Raw genomic sequence first — 20,707 nt, forward strand, 5'->3', positions numbered from 1 at the left:
GCAGAGATTCTGCCTTTTAAGATGGAGCAGAAGCTAAAACACGGGACTTTGACCCCAGACACTCGAGTTTATGCTGGAACATTTTTGCCAGACTTACCTGATGTTGTTGTTTTATTACTATTTTTAGATATCTTTCCAGTTGCTGTTGCCAAAGTTAATAAATAAATAAATAATAAAATAATAAAATCCACTTAGAAACTCAAGAACATGAGGGAGGTGAGATAATGACCTGTCAAAGACTGCAGGAGAACACGGAGTCTAAGGAAGAGCGATAATGGGGTACGGGTAAAGTTAACCTGAGGATGGGGAGAGAACCAGAGGAAGAGAGCAGAAACTAAAGCTCAGTGGGATGAAGCTTCAGAATAAATGAAGCAGAGAGAGGGATAAGAAAGACATGAGGTAGGTAGATGGATAATAAGGCACAGGTGAACTCAGGAGGAATGTCTGAACAGAATAAAGCAGGGAACTAAAGCAGCAAATGACCAACAGTGAGATAAACTGAGTGTTCACAGGCCTCCTGCATTCCAGCGTCTGCATGTGATGAAGGATCATTAGGATGAACAAGCTTCATAGCTAAGATTTTGACACCTACAGTTCTGGGTTATGAAATGATGATGGTTAGCTAGATTTTATTCTGCAGGCGCATCGTGTAACAAACATGCGTCACAACAGAATCCACTCGGGTGGAAACACTGGTGTTGACCCGAGACTGCTGGCTCGTTTTAAATCAGCGGGACATCTGTCATCTATGAGTTATCTCCAAGTTTAGTTATGTCACTTCCTGTTTTATTTTCAGTCAGCATTCCTTGTGGTTTGCTATTATTTTTGCTTTCCGTGTCTCGTCTTCTGTGATTTAGTTCAGCTGTGTCTCGTTCTCCCTGCGTTTCCACTTTCTTTGTGTATGCAGCCGTTGTGTCCTCTTGTTTTTTGGCTGTTTCACCTCAGTGTGTTTCCAACCTCTTGTTTCTGTAGTTTATAGTTTTCGGTGTTCCCTTCTTTGGACTTGTGATTTAATTTTTTGGATTATTACAAACAGTCAAATGGACGCTCAGGCCCATGCGCCTTCACAGGTCTACATCCACACCTACAACACCCACTGATCTGTGACACCATCTGAACCAGCATTACACTAAATCTCACTGGATCTGCTGGTTTCTGGGAGCGGGTCTGGTGCTCTGTCTGGTATTCTTCTGGTAGTTTGGTTTTTGTTGAATTCAACTGCTGCATGTTTACAGATGTTCACATCCACCCAGTGGCTGTTCAGGAAGCTTCCAGCTCTCAGCTCCCCCCAAGCTGCAGCTGGCTTCAATTAAGAGCCTGTCGCTGTCGTCTGAATCTCATCCCTGTTTATGTAGCGCCAAGTTCCAGAGCAGCTGAACCGAGCCAGCAAGCAGCACAGCGGTCCAGGGAGCTGCTGTGCTGCCTCGTGTCGAGCTAATGACAGAAATAAATGAGTACGGAAGGTAAATGAGCTCCAGACTGAATCATTAAGAATCATTAATGAACTCGGGGTCTGCCGGCCAGGTTTTAAATGTCACTGCAGGCTTTTACTTCTAGTTTCCACTTCCAAGATCTTTATTCAAGTTTTACTTCTCTTAATTTATGGATTCCTTCTGAGATGAACAGCCATGGTCAACATTTTATTTTTCAGTTCTTTGTCTTTTTCTTTCATTTCTGGCTCGGACCATCTTCCTACTTTCCCCTTTAATTTCCTCTGGTCATTGTGGCTTTGTTTCCTTTAGCTGCACAGCTATAAAAGCAAAACCCTCATCATAATAACACTCGCCTTAAAGGCTTTAAAGATAGAGGAAATAATGCTACCTGTTTTAAGGGTGTTTAATCAGGTTTTAATAAGTTTACATGACCTGAATGTTTTAGTCCAGATGTTTCCTCCTCACATCTCTGCAGCATTTTTCCAGCTTTCATTCCGTGTCTCACTTAAAATCCATTTCATGTTGTATTGTTCTTTACTTGTGCTCCAGTCAGATGTGAGCGCAGTGCTTTACACTGTGTTAATTCTGCCTTTCCGCCTCCGCTTCGTGTGACATTGGCGAGCAGTCGGAGAAAGACGAGAAGTTTCTGGTCTCGTTTCTAGTGAAAGGAGGTCTTTGTTGTTGTGCTCTCACCATTACATTCCATAACAGCAAAGCCCGAACACACGAGGAACATTAAAAGACTTTAATGACATTCCTATGTTTATTCGGCCCAGAGGCCGTGACGGGCCCAGCGCGTCGCGCAGGAGCTTTCTCTGCCTGAACTTGCAGAGGTTGTCAAGGTTTTTGAAGAATCGGGAGCCCGGAGCGTTTAAGTGGAAACTGTTGGAACAAATTAAAAATATTCTGCAGAAGTGAAGTGATGGAGAGCTGTTTGCAGGATGAATGTTATGGTCCTTCCATAAAGACAGAGGGGTGACAGCTGGGATCAGTGTGGCTCTGCACCGTCCGGCTCACTAAACACACACCTCTGGGTGATCAGGAATCGCTGATCATCTGCTGCTGGAGTTAAATTTCTGTTATATGCACCAGAGCCTCTGAGCAACACTGTGCAAACCAGCAGCAAACTGTGACCTCTGAATCGTGGTATATTAGACAGAGGAAGCTTCCCATGCTGATGACTTATAAAAAAGAAAAAGCTCTCAAAAAGGCGGCAGTGAGTGATTTATCACTGGTGACAGGAGGTCAGAGGTCAGTACAGTATCCCCACAGTGTAAAGCAGCACCTCCTGTTGTGCTGAGCACGCTGAACACTCTGAGAACAATGGTGTGACTTTTGCAGCCCGCAGGGTGAGCGCGGTGTGGGCTGAATGGCTCGTATTCACCGCTGCGAGTGCGCTGCGTGGATGTACGCACGCGGCGTGGGCGGAGCCGCTGACCTCGGGGTCAGCTTGCTGGAAGCGTAGGCTGATCTCGCAGCCGATGAGTCGGCAGCCGCAGGCCACAACACACCATAAACGCCCACCACACACACTTACAGGTACACACCCCGAGCCATTAACACTAACAGTGTGAGTGTGTTGGCAGCGGTTAGCCTCCATAATTAGCCAACGAGCAGGTGAGTGTTTTTATAGGTGTTGACTTAATGGAGCACTAAAGACCGCGGCTGGTTGGTGGGCGACCGCACTCGTGTGTCAGCTCGCACACACGCTGCTCTGGTTAATGATGAAGAGGAGGGAAATGTGTACCCGGGGGCATCGTTCACAACGAGGAGGACAAGTCGTTTCATGTGGAGACAGATTTCAGTGCCGAGGCCCAAAATCCACCTCGCAGACTCTGAGCCGTCCGTACAAATGCTTCACAGCGGGAAACGCCCTGTACAGTAAAAGGACTTCAAGTACTAAAGCAGTACAATCAAAATATTCTCAAGTATTTATAAATCAACACAGAGCAACTCACTTCACAGTCATATACATTTGTTTGGTCATGCACCTCAAACATGGGCCAAATAACTGCTTCAATTTAAAAAGTGGAATCTGGATCTCATTTTCACTCCAGGAGTCACATTTCTCTTCACACTTGGAGGGAATCTGATCCTCTGAACTGGGCAGGGAGGTCTCCAGGCAGCTGGAGAGTGTTAGCTGATGTAGGGTGGAGGAAATCCAGGGAATTAGAGCAGATATAAGAGCAGAGGGAGCAGATGTCCGAGTCTGGGGGGGGGATTCCTCGGCTCAGGGATCCTTGTCCCGCTCAGGGTCCCTTCGAGCTGTTTTCAAATCTCTGGTTTCGTGAGAGTCGGCTGTAAGGCCAGAGCCGAGGCGGGAAGGAACCTCAAGATCACCCTTTGAGTTTAAGTGCTTCCATTATTACTACAAATGGGGGCGGTTTGGGGCTGTTGCCATGGTAATTACTCTCACGTTGTATGTCCAAGACCTTTTCTCGCTCTGCTTTGAGTGTGAGACGGTCGCACACAGACTCACAGCAGGTTGGCATGAACCTGAAATTTAATCCAAGGACGCAGGTGTAGCTGACAGAAGTCTGAAGGAGTCAAGAGCCTCCATGTTTCATGTCCACGAGCAGGTGTGAGGCTGAGGGCGAGGCGTGGCCTCACAGCACGATTATAACAACAAGTATTTATCTGTGGTGTCTGCGAGGCAACAAAACTAAAGAAGCTAAAACTTCATGACGTCACCCAGAAAAGCAAACCCTTTCATTGGTTGAAATTTGAGCCGTGTTCTTGAATACTTCCAGGCTGGCGACTAACTGATGAGTCTAAAAACATGGCGGACATAAAGCAGCTGATTCTCTGCAGAAACAGTTTGTCATAGTGAGAGAAACGATCGGTCACACTCATCCCTGCTGTGGGCAGCTTCCAGTGTGTCGCTTCATTCGATCACCTCCTGGTAGACTTTCAGCACGCAGTGCTGGAGATGTTGTGTGTGTTGTTGTAGCAAATGACTCTCGGATTTACCCGGGCAGTTAGCTCTGACTGTCTGACGATGCTGGAAGAACTGAAAGAATGACCATCACTGAGCACGCTGTCATCAACACGATGAGTCACGCCCACAGGAAACAAACAGCTCTACCATCAGCAGAGCGACAGACTGCAAGCTGAAGCTGTAACATCAGCAGAGCAGCTGAACTGTGCGAGGTGACAGACGACAATCAGCCTTTTGCTTTGATTCATTTGCTGCTTGGCTGTTTTCTTCCAGTGTGTGAGATGATTTCAGCCTCGTGTTAAACTGTAAACACATAAAGGAGTTTAGAGTTGTAGCCAGAGAGGGAGGAACTGTGTGTTTAAAGCGCGCCGCACTCAGATTGTTTCATGGGACTCTGAGGTTGCTGCTCGCGTCACCGCAGCCATGAGGGCCTTTCCTGCCTGACGGGAAGATGACTCGCTCTGAGCGCTGCAGCATCTCTCCGTGAATCTCAGAGCTTCGTGCGGCGAAGCATCATTCAAACACACTTGTGCATTTGTGTCTTCAGCGTGCTCCGTGCCGCCATTCAGTCACGGCGAGCATGACTGCCCGGTTACTGCCTGCACCTCGAGGTCCTTGGGCTCTCCCAGCAGGGCTGCTGCAGTTTTCCAGGAAGCCACTCTGTCAGTGGGTGGTGGTTTTCTGCAGCACAGGTTACCATGGCAATGTGCCCAGTGTCAAGTCATCCTGAAAACACCGTGTTAAAGCTGGAGGCTCCTCAATAAGCCCCTGATCCTGCTCCCCTCGGTTTTCCAGCTCATGAGGAAACACGTAGTTTTATTCTCATTTTTCCTTTCCTGTGATTGGTCAGCTTCAGCAGAAGAATCATGGTTCAGGTTGAAGTCGCTCTTTTAACCACATGTTTGGAAGCTGTGAGGTGGGCCGGGTGAAGACAGTGAAAGTACAAATTCATAAAAAACACTTTAAAATGATTTATTTTAAAATAAATCATTTTAAAGCAGAACAAACACAAACAAATGGATCATATCTGATGTCGACATCAGGCTGGATGTGTTTGTGTTACCGAGGGCGCTCTGACAGGACACGTTTCCAAAACCACGTCTCCTCGCACACCTGTGTGAGTGTTTCTAATGTTTGCAGTGTCAGGACTCGGAAAACAGGACCGACGCAGAGCGACGGTCAGCGTGAAGCAAACATTACATCTGTGATTTCACACATCGGCAGTTTACCCTCTGTCTGCAACACACACGCACACACACACACACACACACACACACACACACACACCCACACACACACACACACACACACTCAGTGGTTATCATTCACAGTGAAGAGAGACAGCAGGAACTAAAAAGGGAGAAGGGGGGCGATAATTGCTGAGCCTCCTTTGACTCTCAACAGCTCCCCTCCCACACCTGTTGAGTCCATCAACACACACACACACACACACACACACACACACACACACACACACACAGCTTTTATCTCAGGAGCAGCTGAGGGATGCAGGTGAGGAGGGGGAGGAGGAGGTGCTGTGGATATTTCAGGTATGCAGGAAGTTTACAGAGTCAGCCTCCAGCTGCAGCTTCTCATTAATATTTTCTCAGAATTGATGAAATCGTTTCTCTTTGAGTCTCTGAGGTCTCAGTTTACAATTCATCCTTCTGCTGCCTCAGCATCAAACCCGGGCATCAGAAACTCTGCTTTCACCATAAAACAGTTTACTGATCTTACTGCAGGTGAATTATGAATTACAAACATAAAATAAAATGAGTCTGGAAGGTAGAGCTGAGCTGGAGCTGCTGTTTGTGCAGCAGCATCTCAGTTTGTTTCTGCAGCTTCCGGCTCCAAGTCTGAGATCTCTGCAACACAGAGAAGACTAACATAACGATCTCGTCTCCTGGCGCTCTGATGCTCCTCTGTGCAGTCACATAATCGTCCTGTTCAGAGACTTTAAACTTACGTGTGACTGCAGCAGGCAGCAGTTTGGATCGTGTAAAGTCACACCTGATCACCATCCATCCAACATCCATCCAACATCCATCCAACATCCATCCAACATCCATCCAACATCCATCCAACATCCACCCATCTATCATCTTTGGCAATAAGAATGATGTGAAAATAAGAGTCTGAGCACAGCTTGCTTTTAGTTTTTTGTACATTTTCATGGATTTCAGGGTTTGTGGCTGTGATATTAAAACTGAGTGACAGCTCTGAATTCTGGCGTGTTGAAGCAGAAAGATTTCAAAGCTAAAACCTCAGCGAGTCCCAGCCAGCATGAAGGCCGTGCGTTCTGACGTCCACTCTGAAACAGTCACGTCTTCTCTAAGGTTTTATTCCTGGAAGCTTCATTTCCTTTAAATCCCTGATGCTGTGCAGCGGTGAGGTGTGTGTGCTGCTTTTCCCACGGTCGGTGTGAAAGCAGCTGACTCCGGTCTCTAACGGCCTGCTCAGCGTCACTTTGAGCCAAGCACCTCTCGGAGACGTCACCATCCGCTCTCATCGGGATTTATGGACCGTGTGCAGATGTTTATGAGTCAGGAAACAGACGAAGGGCTGAACATCCCGTTATCTAAACTCTCCCCTTCAGCACGTTAACCGTGGGACGCTGAGAGGATGAAGGCTCGTTCATCATCGCTCTGCTGTCATCAGCCGTTATCAGGGCCTCTCTCTCCCGGGCCAATTAACCCGTCTGCATACCTGCCCGCCTTATCTGTCCTCCTGCGCTATCTCATCCTCCGCTTTTCTGTCTCCTGCACTTCCTGCCTTCCTAAAACGACTCACGTTACCGTCTCAGCTTCGTTTTCATACTTTTATTTTTTATTCAGCTGCACAGCGCTGTGGTCAAGCAGGAGATAAATAGCTATTAACTATTCCTGAGCATCCCTCACTTCATCTTCTACTAAATTTTAAGCACTTCATGATGGAAACGTCTGTGTTTATTGAGAGGAACACAGGAGATATGCAAGACCAAGAGTTTATAAATCAAAATAAATGAATTTGTCACTGACAGGTATCAGACAGAAGCATCGTGCTGAGGCGTTAAACAGAGAGTCTCTGATTGTGGCTCCTCTGGGAGCATGAATTTCTCGTCCCTGTGCGAAGTGATGTGAGGATTTGATTCATTAAAGTTGGATTTTAAAGTGCAGGTAATGTAAGAGTAAGAGCTACAGCGTGGTGGCAGCGACGGGTGCAGGTGTGTGATTGTGAAGTCGGTCTGGGCCTCTGAGCTTCTTACCGACTGATGTTTGTGTTGGAATGTGAGCAGAGAGGATTAACCGCCTAATCCCCGAGCAGAACAACCCGACGCTCACACCTCCGGACACTGAGCAGCTCAGACACAGTGTGTGTGTGTGTGTGTGTGTGTGTGTGTGTGTGTGTGTGTGTGTGTGTGTGTGTGTGCACTCATTTCTGTGCTCACTCAGATGTGAGATCGTCTCCTGCAGGGTTTCAGAGATTAGGACAAAGAAAATCAGGAGCTGGAGGGAAGATGAGGAGCAAAACAGCGATTTGCTGCCATGAACTTTATTTTCTTTGCTCTTTAAAATCAGCTGATAACCAAACTTTGGACTGTTGTCATCACTTTTCCAGCTCCCCCATCATCACAGTTCAGTCAGATCACAATGCTCCAGCAGAGCGAGTCATGTGCAGTTTAATTATCACACTTCATTCTGAAATTGGTTGTTTTTCTCTTTGTTTCCACCTTAAATGAAACGACTCTCACAGACAGAGTGAAACTACAGGTGTGCTGCCTGTTTTCCACCTGAGAGGGAAACTCACCTTCACATTAAAGCTGAAGTTCAGAATATCTGAGAAGTTATTAGGACAAAAAATGACATCATCTGTGATTAAAGTCATAAATGTTTGAGGAATAATTAGATTTTCTAAGAGTGCAGAAAAAAATCTGCTGTTTTCTGAGATTAAAATCATAAATTTAAGTTCATGAATAAATAAAATGTATTAGTTAACATGAATAAATATTCAGAGTTTTAATATTTTCATTGCAAAACCTGCTGACAGCTGGTTTTTAATGTTTTGCATGCTCGCTGCAGGGGAAACCTCGGAGCTGCTGACAGGAACATTATCCCACTGAATGAAAAGATGTTGCTGAGTGACCTTTGACCTCTGCTCTGTGTCTCAGTGTCTGGAGTTCAGCGAGGGTTCGGTGACGGGCGACATGTGCGAGGACCTGTGCGTGCTCGGCCTGGTCGAGTACAAACGCTGCCTCTACTACGAGAACGGGAAGAAGGTGATCGAGGCGCGCTGGAGAGGAAGCCCCATCATCCTCAAGTCCAAGCTGGAGAACTTCTCCTCCTACGAGCCTCTGGGAATTCTGGATTACCAGGTGATGTCGCCGCCCTTGTGCCCACTTGCTCCGGGAAGGTCGGCTTGTTTTAAAATAACTCTCCTGCTTGTCCTCGCCCCCACAGGACGCAGCAGAGGAGCTCTCCCCGCTCGATGTCATCTTTTACGCCACTCTGGAGGTAAGCGGCTTCAGTTTGGTGCTGACGAGTCAAAGTTTCTGTGAGTAAGACTTCACTTCCTGTCACCTCAGGTACGAAACTCCCTGGGGCTGGCTGAGGAGAACGAGGACGAAGACAGAGGAGGAGGAGGAGTGAACAACGGCTCTCTGGCCAGACTTTTGGGGAAGAAGCTGAAAAACAGAGAGAAGAGTTACTCGAGAGCAGAGCTGGCCTCACTCTGGGCCCTACTGCAGCAGGAGGAGTACACCTTCCTCAGGTAACGCTGAACAGGTGGAGGATTTGGGTGATGAGAGACTCCGAAAAACAGATGCATTTATTCAAGAAGGATACTTGCGTGTTTAATCGAGGGTTTAAGTCGAGTTCGAGGTTCAGGAGTTTACCTGAGAGCCTGACAGCACAGACAGGATCTCCATTTTTACTGCCAGGCTTTTCAAAGTAAAACATTTTGTGATTTTTCCTGTGAAGCAGCTGAAATATGTCATGTTTTGTCTCTGAGTTTAAAACCTAAAGAAAAGTTTTAGTCCTGGCATCTTTGTTCACATTTCACTTTTAAAATGTCAGATTTTTCATGAGCACAGCTGCAGAACAAAAAGAAAATGAGTGAAATTAGCTTCAGTCTGAGAGCACAGACGTTAAAAATAAAAGCAGTGAGTGGAGGTGACCTGTGCTGCTGCAGTGACTAATGGAGGAAAGCAGCTGTGCGAATGTGGAGCTTTGCAGAAGGTCAGACACAACAGAGGAGCTGGAGACGCCACAGAGTCTGATATCAGCTCTGATGGAGCTGCAGCTGATTAGAAGTGTTTTCCACATTTTATCTCCACCTGAAGAAGAACGCATTCATCACCAGCTGTTTGATAGAGAACATTACTTTACATCACTGGTACAAATGCGTTCACACTCCAGTGTTTTGGTGTCTGAGCTCTGTTCACCTTCACTGAGCAGGAGGGAGGAGACAGAGAGCCGAGGCGTTACAGCCTGTATGAAGGACACGCTGCTGGAGTAGACGACAGTCAGCAAGCCCCCAAATAGACAGGAAGTAAAGTAATGGCCCATAAACAAGATCAAATCAGAAAATTGATTTTCATCAGTGATGATTCCTTCAAGTTCAAGAACTCAAGTTACCAGAAGGTAACGAACCAAAACTGCTCGGTCCACAAAGACCGATCCACTGCTGCCGACGTGCAGACCTCTGTGTGCACAGAGCTCGACTTTGAGTGCCAAACAAAAGCACAGATGAGCGAGGTCACACGTTTCCACTCAGACTGGTTCCTGCAGGAGTTTCATTGATGGATAGAAAAGTTCTCACTCTGCACCAAAAACGAGTCAGAGTCATGAAGCTTGAACGCTGGACTACAAACCAACATGTGTGTGTGTGTTTAGTGAATCAGAATCACTATGATCCAGCAGGCTTATCCAATCTGCATACAGCACAGCAACATTTCTCTGTATATGGAAACAAGTGTAATCTGAAGAAGCAGAGACAGTAGTGTTTGAGGAGGAAGCCATAAAAGGTGCAGCTGTCCTCAGTGTTTCCCCTTGTGAGCGCGAGGCTCCACCTGAAACAACACAGCTTCTGAATATCGTTTCCCCCGAGACTCTCTGTGACTCAGGGGGAAATAGAAAGGTCTGGACGTCAAAGCTGATATAAAAAAATCCAAAAACAAGAAAAAGAAGAGCGCAGGTGGACGACAAAGAGAAACTCACTGCAGTGAAAACTCCAGATTGTCCAGCGTTGGTGGGATAGTGCAGAGAAATCAGACTGTAAGTGACAACGGCAGTGAGAGAGACACTGGAATACATTTAGAAGTTAAAGACACACCTTTAATATTTTTATTATTATTTTATTTTAAAATTCACTTATTATTTTATTACTGAGACACTCTTTCACAGTCTTTGTTCCATATTTAGTGGTGACTCAAACCAATGTCGAAACAAACTTTGGTGGCCGTTAAACTACGTGCAGCGTGACACATCCATCAACCCATCCAACATCCATGCATCCAACCATCCATCCAACATCCATCCATCAACCCATCCAACATCCATCCATCCAACCATCCATCCATCCAACATCCATCCATCAACCCATCCAACATGCATCCATCAACCCATCCAACATCCATCCATCCAACCATCCATCCAACATCCATCCATCAACCCATCCAACATCCATCCATCCAACCATCCATCCATCCAACATCCATCCATCAACCCATCCAACATGCATCCATCAACCCATCCAACATCCATCCATCCATCCATCCATCCAACATCCATCCATCAACCCATCCAACATCCATCCATCCATCCAACCAACCATCCAACCAACCATCCATCCATCCATCCATCCATCCATCCATCCATCCAACATCTGTCCATCCATGTGTCCATCCATCCATCACAAACACAAACTGAGAACGTAGCGTGACGCTCATAGATGAATGATGCAGCAAACATAATATATATAAATCAAAAGAACTGGGATTTAGGAATGACCCCGATACTGCCTGAACACTTCGGAGTTTAGTTATGAAGAAAGACTTTGTGATATCTCTGGTAGAGGATCAAAGTCATCCTGTGAGGTAAGATGAAGTTCCTGTGACTGGAGTCTGGTCCACAGATCAGTGTAACAGCTCCAGCACTGGCTCATCTCTGGAGCTTAAGTCTTCTTCTGAGTAAAGACCGTTGTTTTATCAGTTTTCAGCTCATTGTCTCCTTGTTTGTCCTGATGATTCAAACCACTTCCTGTGACATCACTTTGGCCTTACTGTATCTGCTTTCTGTCCCCTCTGGTCTCCAGAGTCCTGCAGGACCTCAGCACCCACGTGGCCAAGGTGCTGGGCTCCTGTGGTCACTTCTACGCTGTGGAGTACCTCTCAGCCGGGCACGCCTGGGACCAGAACATCTTCTCCCTGGATGACGTGGCTGTTTCTGAGGTTCAGGATCGGGGCGAAGGCGGAGCCCGAGCCAGGTGGACGGCCCGGGAGATGGTGCACCGCATCGCGCTGAGCTTCCTGGACATGGTGTGGCACTTTGACAATGACTTCAGCCACAAGCTACACCTCTGCGACATCAAACCAGAGAACTTTGCCATCAGGAAGGACCTCACGGTAAGTCCTCAGGTGTGACTTTGAACGCGCTCACTCTGCTTTGTCCTCGCAGTGACTCAGAAACCACGGAGGAGGGCTGAATGGCCTTAATGCTGGCTGAGGATATAATGAACGTAAGAAGGATGAAAGCAGAGCAGGGAGCTGGGAGAAAAGAGATAAAAGGGACGTGTTTTTAGAAAGCTATTAGAGCAGAGATGGAAATCAGATGCTGGACGGTGGATTACGTGAGATTTTTCTTGAACAGATATTTTTTTAGCTAAAAGAAGAAGATGTGACGCTGCTGCCGGGAAGAGAAGGTCATTGTGCAAACACACACCTGGGTACTTCTGTCTTTGTGAGGACCCTCACCTTCTCTATCCTCTGACTAAATGCCAAACCACAAACTTTAATCATACCCATATCCAGGATTTATGAAGTCAGATGAGCTTGTTGTAATCGCTTAGCATTCTAAACTTTTTGACACAAAATTAGGACCTTTTAATTATGGAGGGTGGAAGGTTAAGCGTAGTAGTTCTTAGAAAACAGCTTGAACAAAACAGCTTGCAAAATATGCCAGCCCAGCCCTCGCTGATGGTCACGAGCTCTGAACAAAAGCATTAAATCTCAGAATCGAGCAGGACAAGTAAGTTTCCTCCTCTGGCCTCAGTCTGGGAGATTATGGACGCCCACAGAGAGCTCGGATCAGATCTCCTACTCCGTTGCATCGAGAGGAGCTAGCTGAGTTAGTTTAAGGATCTAATTAGTTTTCTGGGCACGTGCAGATACGAGGTTGTGTGTCAGAAAAACACTGCAGCTGAAAGGACCTCTGCACTTAGCCTGCTGCCATCTCGGATAACCAGAAATTATAAGCAGATGTTTGGAGATGGAAAAGCTTTTTAACACCTTGGCGAGCACATGCAGTCATACCAAGAGGATGGGACAACCTGAGAGGCCAAACTGACGTGGAAATGATTTTCTCTGCACCTCTGGACAACTTCGAGTGCTGCAGGTGTTTTTAGGTCTCTCTGAAACCCCGTCCTCACCGCTCACAGTCTGCATCTGCAAATCACCTTCAACAGCTCGTTGGGAGGAATTCAGGAAGTGATCCAAGTGAAACAGGAGGCGGTGTTGAGAAAGCCGAGGTCAAATTTAAATCAGGTGTCAGGTTTGTTTTCTCTGGATGATGAGTTTTTCTGTCTTGACAAGCACTCCACAGTCATGTGACTGCTGCCTCCTGGGTCCTTTGCTTTGGAAGCACTGCAGTCACTGCCCAGATTTACCGCCCTAAAACTTGACGGACACCATCGAAATAAAGTCCAGGGTGGAGGTCGTGGCTTTGCCTGAGTGGAGGCGATCCAGCCTCACAGAGGGAACCGATCAGAGGGGATTTCCAGGAACTGGCAGCAGCCTGGAAGCAGTCCAGATATGAACGAGGACACGGAGACCTTGGAGGGTGGAGTTTTAGGACTGTTTATGATTTTTGATGACTGTTCATTCATTCAACCCTCAAATTCAACAAGATCTCTGAACTCTGAGAAAGATGAAATATTCTCAGCATCTTTGTTCTCGTGCCTGGAGTCAAATCCAGCGGCTGTCACCTCTGATGGATCCTCGGCCCGCTGACCAAGCTCCAGGCGGGTTTTTCTGAAATAAACTCGAAAGACTAAAAATAAAGTTTTCCATGAGCTGGAGCCAGACGTCCTCGTCTCCAAGTCCCCATTAATCACCCCGTAATCAAACTTCTCATCCGTCTTTATTAATATCTGTAATGTTAAAATTAAAAGTACAAGCTTGCTTACTTTAGAATGAGAAGTGGACATCGGTGTTTTTCCTGTGGTCATAAATCAGAGCCGGAGCGTCTGGACGGAGGGAACCGAGCAGGGTTTGTTTTCTCAGCGTTATCTGAAGCTTTTATGGTTTGTTGTTAAATCAGCAGCACTTCAGGTCAGCGCTGGACTCCAGCCAACAATCACAGCTCAGCCTGAGCTATTTTATCTCTCATTGTTCAGCCGCTGATCGCTGGAAAATGAGCAGTTAAAGAGAAAAAATGAGGCGTTTGTAGCGCCAACAAAAGTCAAGTAAAGCAGAGGCTCATTATTGTTCTCCCCGTTTTCGCAGGATTAATGTTTTTCCTGTCAAAGTGCTGACATGGAACATGTTTAACTGCCCTCACTTAATAATGGCAGCACCGTAAAACCACCGTGCAGCCTGCGCTCGTTTACTCCAGGTGTGAGTGGAATCATTTCATCTCGTTAAAGAGATTTTTATCTGCAGATTATTTCCAGCAGACCTCCCGAGCACTGCCAAACACAGGCTCTGTGCCACAGAGACAAACTGCTGCTTACAAACTGGTAATAAAATCCAGGACATCAACACACGCGCGGCTCTCACTACACCACGGCACGGCGATTAATCCACCACGGAAAATAGTTCCAGACGATCGAAGCTGTTTGTAAAAACTGAAACTGTCTGTGGAAGATTTTCATCTGTCATCTGTCAGTGCGTCTCTCCTGCAGCGGGGTGATTTAAATAATTACAGAGCAGCAGATTATTACTCCCAGAAAAACCTCCAAACTTCAGTTTGATGTCATAAATATGAAAGAAAAATTCTCACAAGTTCGGGAAAGATGTGAGTTTTCTTTGAGACGATGAAGTCATAAATGTGCACGAAAAACACTCATTGAAGTAAAAATGAGACATGAAGTTATGAAGACTTTGTATTAATGCAGTAAACATGTGCTTTAACTGTGGAGTCACCTGAGGCCCACATTCAGGAGGAACACACACATTTAAAGTGTGAGGTGTGTTTATCACTCATCTGATTGATTTTAAAATGTGAAAAACATGTTTTAATATTTTACTGCTGGGGAACATTTGGCCTTTCAAACTCCTTTCACTTTTCCTCCACACAAAAGAATCTGTAATGTCTCACAGTGAGTGATAGAAATGAAAAGAATCTTTTTGAAGTTTATAAATTTATCAGAAGCTTTCTTTTATTTTAATTTCATGTCCTAAAAACTGGATCGAGTTTAGTGGAGTGAATATTTGTTGTCAGTGGCTCATTTTTATTGGATTCTCTTCTCTGTGGTAGCAAATTAAAATTCTAATTAATTAAAAATTTTATAATTATTTCATGATGTGTAAACATTTAAATGAACCCACTTCACTGTGACACTCCTCAGCTGTGACACCACTTAACCTATTTTCTGTTATTGTATCCAAACTTTGTGATGTTGATTTAATTCATTCCTTCAGTCTGAGGTTTGAAACACAGATTGTTTCAGCATGATTTCATTCACTTCATGCATCCTCAGTTTTTTACTGTAAGCTTTGTTTCTACAGAGCTCCAACTCTGCCATCACAGTTCACACATCCTAATATTTGAGGAACACAAACACATCACTCTGTGTTTGTGCTCAGCCCACAGAGTCCGTGTTCATAGAGCCGCAGCTTCTGAAGGTTTCTGAGCTCCAGGGCAGAATTTTCAGGTTTTTCGGGCAGATCTGAGCTCGTCATGTGGAACACGTTTTTTATTTTATTTAGTGTGCTGAGATGGTCGTGAGCACGTCCAGGTTGTTTCTCATGTTAAAGTTTTGCACCTTTAAAAAAATAAAGTGTGGATTATCCTGCGGGTGGGTGTCCTCTGGTGTGTCCTGCAGGTGGTGGCGATCGATGTGGACATGGCGTTCTTCGAACCGAAGATGAGGGACATCCTGGAACAGAACTGCAGCAGCGACGACGACTGCAACTTCTTCGACTGCTCGTCCAGGTGTAACCTGAGCAAACGCAGGTGCAGCCCGCAGCGCAGCAACAGCAACCTGCAGGTAAGCGAGGCCCTGTGACCTCACTGTGACCCTTTCAGCTCTTCTGTTCCTGCTTTAGGCTTTTATTTTGTAAAAATCTGCTGAAAATGTATTTTATTGTGACATTTTAATTTTGTGTGATTTTATTCGTGCAAATGCAGCGGTCACATGACCAAACCATCAAAGTCCGTTCAGTTTAACACTTTGACTTCTTTTTTTTCACTCTTATGAAATTATTATTATTATTATTATTATTATTATTATTATGTATTTATTTATGTTTATTTATTTACTGTACAAAATGATCAGGTGACGAGTTAATGATAAAACTTTCAGTCTGCAGAGAAAATAAACTGACTAAAAAGTTTTATATTAAATAAAAATCATTTTGTATAATTAAGCAGAACTCTGAGGAACAAAAGCGTCTAAAATTAAAAGTGTCTTTGTTCCTCTCCGAGTCTTTTTTCCACCTGTGTGGATGTTTTTGATTCCTCGGAGCGAGCGCTGAGCCGTCGGCTCGCTCTGCAGCAAATTACAGGGTTGGTCTGTTTCTCATCTTCCACCATCGATCGTCCACAACTTTTAATTACACGTGTGGAAAAGTGTGGAATGATAATTACTGACCGGCCTGATCCTGCTGACAGGCAGAGTTTCAACCTGTTTATTTACCTGTGCAGGTGATTTTGTCTGCAGGCTCACTGCTGCTGAGGAAGCGATTTTCTCTCTTTTTTAAATGCATTTGATCAATAAAATAACTTTCAAAGAACAAAGTGAAAAATTTTATACTGAAAAATTAATTTTCATTTCTGCCGTTTTTACTTCTGTATCTACGAATAAAACCTGAAGAGTCGACACGATTCAGATTCATGCAGTTTATTACTTTAATTTATGAACTACTTCTTTTTAATTGTTTATGACTGTTAATGAGCGGTTAACGACGTGTGGGGGTCGTGACCTTTGCTCTCACATGTCTGAGATCCTCTGATGGGAATAAAATATTTATGTTCTTAATATTTCATCTGATTGTGTTTCACATAAAAAGTCCATTTTTAAATCTAAACTTTTGTGTAAGTTTGGAGTTTCTGGCTCATCGCTCTGCAGCTTCACATAGACACATTTTTATTCTCTAGATATGAAAAAAAACTATTAACAAATCTAAGTTTTCATCACAAATGACAGAGTTATATTTGTCATCTGCTTGGAAACAAAAACACAGAATGAGTTACAGCACGAGGTCATGATTTAGTCTCACATCAGATATTTGTCGTCTTTATTATTCCAGCAGTTGCTGTGCTGTGGTTTCTCCTTTTCTTTACTTATTTACAGAATTATGATTATTGTTGTTTCATTGCTGTTCAAAATTATTTTATTATTAAACTGAGGATGTTAGGAGAGTATTTTCATTATTTATAATTTTAAAGAATTAAAGCAAGAAACGTGAAAGAAAAGTGAAATAATCTCGAGAATTTCTCTAAATCATTTACAATTACTTTTAATAAATTACTTTACCTTTAAATTATTTTAAATCAAATTATAATCACAAATCTAATAATAATAATAAGAAGAAGAATTATTATTATTATTATTATTAGTAGTATATTATAATAATATTATAATTTATTATTATTATTATCTGTGTTAGTTTTAAGTTGTTTTGACTCATCGGCCCGTCAAACTCGGAGGATAAAGGACACAAGAAGCTGAGCCCAACATTTCCGTCATCATCGCCATCGCCGTGACAACACCAGGACAGACTCTCATCGCCCCGTATCACATGACTCGTGATACGTGATACCTGCATTCATCCACCAAAGGAGGACGTTTAAATATGAGACGGACGGAAACTGTTTCTCTAACAGGTGACGACCGGAGGCGCAAACACGGCGACGTCTGAGGCGGGAACCGTAGAAGCTAACGGAGTGGACGGATCACAGGAGAGAGGACAGGAAGCTGAAATTTAAAAGAAAGTAACAGAAACCAGAGACAGAACAAAATCAGTTATCACCACAAATAAGAGAAAGTCAGAGCAGAGAGGAGGGAAGTGGGAAAGAGTTCAGGTGATGAAGAAAAAAGAACAAAGAGACAAAAGAGGAGAGAAAACAGCTGAACTGACAACTGAACCAAAACTGAAGAAAGGAGGCGAAGAACAAAGAGACGAAGAAGAAAGGAGAAGATGAAGATGAGTGATGATGACATGCGGACAACATGCTGCCTTCCTATTGGCCGAAGTGAGGCTCCACAGGTGTCTCCTGGGCGCACCCAGCGATGACCCTCAACCTGCCAATCATCTCCACAGAGAAAGAAGTCATTGTGTGTGTGTGTGTGTGTGTGTGTGTGTGTGTGTGTGTGATGTCATCTGCATACAGATGAACCAATCAGGTGCTGCTGAGACTCACTGCTCCTCCTCTGTGATTACCTCTCCTTCTTCTTTTTCTTCACTTTTCTTTACGTGTAAACTTTCCTTTTTTGCAGATTTCTTCTTCTCCTCTGTGATTACGTAGCTGGCACCTGTTTGGCTCTTTCATGCGTTTTCTTTCATCTAATTGGAGAGTCTGATGTGTGATTTGTGACTTTTTCCTCTTCATCTTCAGGTGATCTGTGAGAAGATTTTTAGACCTTGGTTTTCTCCCACGCTGCTTGGGGCCAAAGCAGCGCTCCCTCTGCAGGTAATGTATCTGAAAACATCTTCAGAGGTTCATTCTGCCTCCATCTCACCCCATCCCAGCATCCAGCTCTGTCACACCAGCATGTCCTCCTGTGTCTGTGAACCGTATCAGCTGGACTGTACTCCACACCAAGCCATTACAAATGCTCCAGCACATCCACAGTGCAGAGGTCCGGGTTAATGACAGCAACATGTGGAGGACTCCTGCCAATCAAAGCAGCCAGTAGTGTTTCTGTAGATTCAGAGATCATTTTAATACAACCTCAGCCAGGAAGCTCCAACGTTAAAGGGAAACTAGTACCAGCATCATTCTGGAATTCCAGTGATGGAGGGATAATAATTTGGTTTCAGGGATGAAATCCGACTCTGAGCTGACTTTAATCCCCTGAACTGCAAATTATCTAATGTAGGACAGCAGTTAAAGTCCTGAGTTTTGTGGATTAGACACTAAGATGTGATGTTGGTGTTGAAACTGTCTTTTTTCCATCAGGTGGAGCTGCAGCGAGCTCTGCAGGAGTGTTCAGCAACTGAAGGGGGCGTGGAGGAGTCAGAGGAGGACGTAGGTGGTGGTGGAGGAAGAGGAGGAGGCAGGGATGTCCATCAGCGCCTCTTCAGCATCCTGAAGCGCCTCATCCAGGAGGGAGGAACTTCAGATGAAAGTGTAGAGGCGTGGGAGGGGAAAGGCCACGCCCACACTGCGCTGAACTTTTGAGCTGTAATGAGAAGGTCGATATGGGTGGAGCATCTCAGAAAACCAGAGAACGTTTTAAAACCATCAACGGGTCTCTTCATGGGCAGAGACCCCAGGTAAGACTGGCCCCTCACTGATGGGAAAAGGCTCATCCACTGACACATTTTTGGGTCCAGAACCAGAGTTTGAGCCACTCCTGTTCTTTGAGTATAACTCAAAGTGACTCCTTCAGGAGGTTGCATGTCAAAGAGACACACAGTGAAACTTTTGGCCTCAGTGTGAATCAAACTCTTATCATGATGAACAGTTTTGGACACACACACGAAAATCACGGTGTTCTCGCTGCCACGCTCCCCGTGGAGGACGTTTCATCCTTCCCAGTTTGTAAAATTTAAGCAGAACTTAAGGTGGAGTTCAGGACAGGTCCAACTTTACCTCCAACAAAGAGAACTTTGATCTAAGAACTGGTTTGCTGTGGAACAACTTGACCTCCATCCATCACCTTTAGCTCAAGAGCATCCAGGTGCTCGTTTGGGAACGTCTGATTGGGTCACAGCGGGTGTGGAAACATTCAGCGACGCCTCACGTGTCATCTCGTCACAGAACCGTGTATCCGTGCAGATTTATTTTCCTTTTACGTTACCGGTTAGTCTCAGTGAGATTATTCAAAAGAAGCTCTCTCATTTGAAGAGAAACTGTAGAAAATAAATGTGTTTAAATGATAAATGCTGAGATACAAAGTAACACGTATGACTAATGATGTTTGATTCACGGCTGTTTTGGCCTCTTTTAAAGGTTTTTAATGTTTTTGTCCTGTTGTTGACTGTTTTCAGGTTCCAAAGACAGATACCAATAAAACATACATCATCCATCCAAAGTGTGTTTGATTTGTACCAAAACATCTGTCCTACAAAGTACAATGTGTCCATGTTGTATTAAAATAACAGATTTTGGAAAACACACTGATAGTTTGGTCAAATGTCTTAGTGAAGAAGACATCTTGTCACCTGGCGAGGCCTCTGGGAAGTTTTTCTGTTTAAGACCAACATGTATCTGCACGAAAGGGAAGAGCGCCTCAGCACAAACTCAGAGGTCACAGATACCTGCTTATTACTGCTCTGCAACGTCCAGTAAAAATCCTCGAAATTCTCTCACCAAACCTGAGCTCACACTTGTTGGATGGTCTGTTACTATAGCAACCTCACAGTCGCCATATTGTCATTAAAAATGCTCCAAAAGGCTCCAGCAGCACAAACACGATCCAGAGGTGCAGTTCAGGTGAAGCTAGCAGACAGCTAGCAGCTACAGTTGCCTGTGTCATCATCCAGGTGTCAGTCAAAGAGGCCACGCCCCTATTTTTTAAAGCCTCAGTAGAGTCCAGCTGAATAAGTTACACAGATATTCACCTCTGTACGAGCAGTGTTGGGTTTCTCCAGCTGAATAATCAAACCTTTGTCGTGTGCAGTTTGTGCTCACTGATGGATTTCTGTGTTTCACAGTCTGAGCTGTACAGCAGAAACAGGTGTTCGAGATATTTTGTTTTCAGTTTGAGACAGCAGACCGGGACGTGTTGGATGTGTTCGGATCTCCTCCAGCTG

The 20,707-nt window shown here is 44.8% G+C and overlaps 1 protein-coding gene across 2 annotated transcripts in view; it reads left to right on the top strand.

Moving 5' to 3' along the window:
• The window catches only part of dipk1c (divergent protein kinase domain 1C), a 39,558-nt gene extending 19,578 nt beyond the window's left edge, over window positions 1-19,980 (top strand). For both annotated transcript variants that reach the window (XM_013275870.2, XM_005468140.3), the window contains exons 4-10: window positions 8,519-8,722; window positions 8,808-8,861; window positions 8,933-9,117; window positions 11,662-11,971; window positions 15,610-15,774; window positions 18,345-18,419; window positions 18,909-19,980. In XM_013275870.2, coding sequence (XP_013131324.1) covers window positions 8,519-8,722; window positions 8,808-8,861; window positions 8,933-9,117; window positions 11,662-11,971; window positions 15,610-15,774; window positions 18,345-18,419; window positions 18,909-19,130 — 1,215 coding nt within the window. In that variant the 3' untranslated portion in view covers window positions 19,131-19,980. The remainder of the gene's footprint in view (window positions 1-8,518; window positions 8,723-8,807; window positions 8,862-8,932; window positions 9,118-11,661; window positions 11,972-15,609; window positions 15,775-18,344; window positions 18,420-18,908) is intronic.
• The last annotated feature ends 727 nt before the right edge of the window (window positions 19,981-20,707 follow it).

Source organism: Oreochromis niloticus, linkage group LG9 (assembly GCF_001858045.2).
Source record: "Oreochromis niloticus isolate F11D_XX linkage group LG9, O_niloticus_UMD_NMBU, whole genome shotgun sequence".
In the NCBI taxonomy this organism is placed as follows: Eukaryota; Metazoa; Chordata; class Actinopteri; order Cichliformes; family Cichlidae; genus Oreochromis; species Oreochromis niloticus.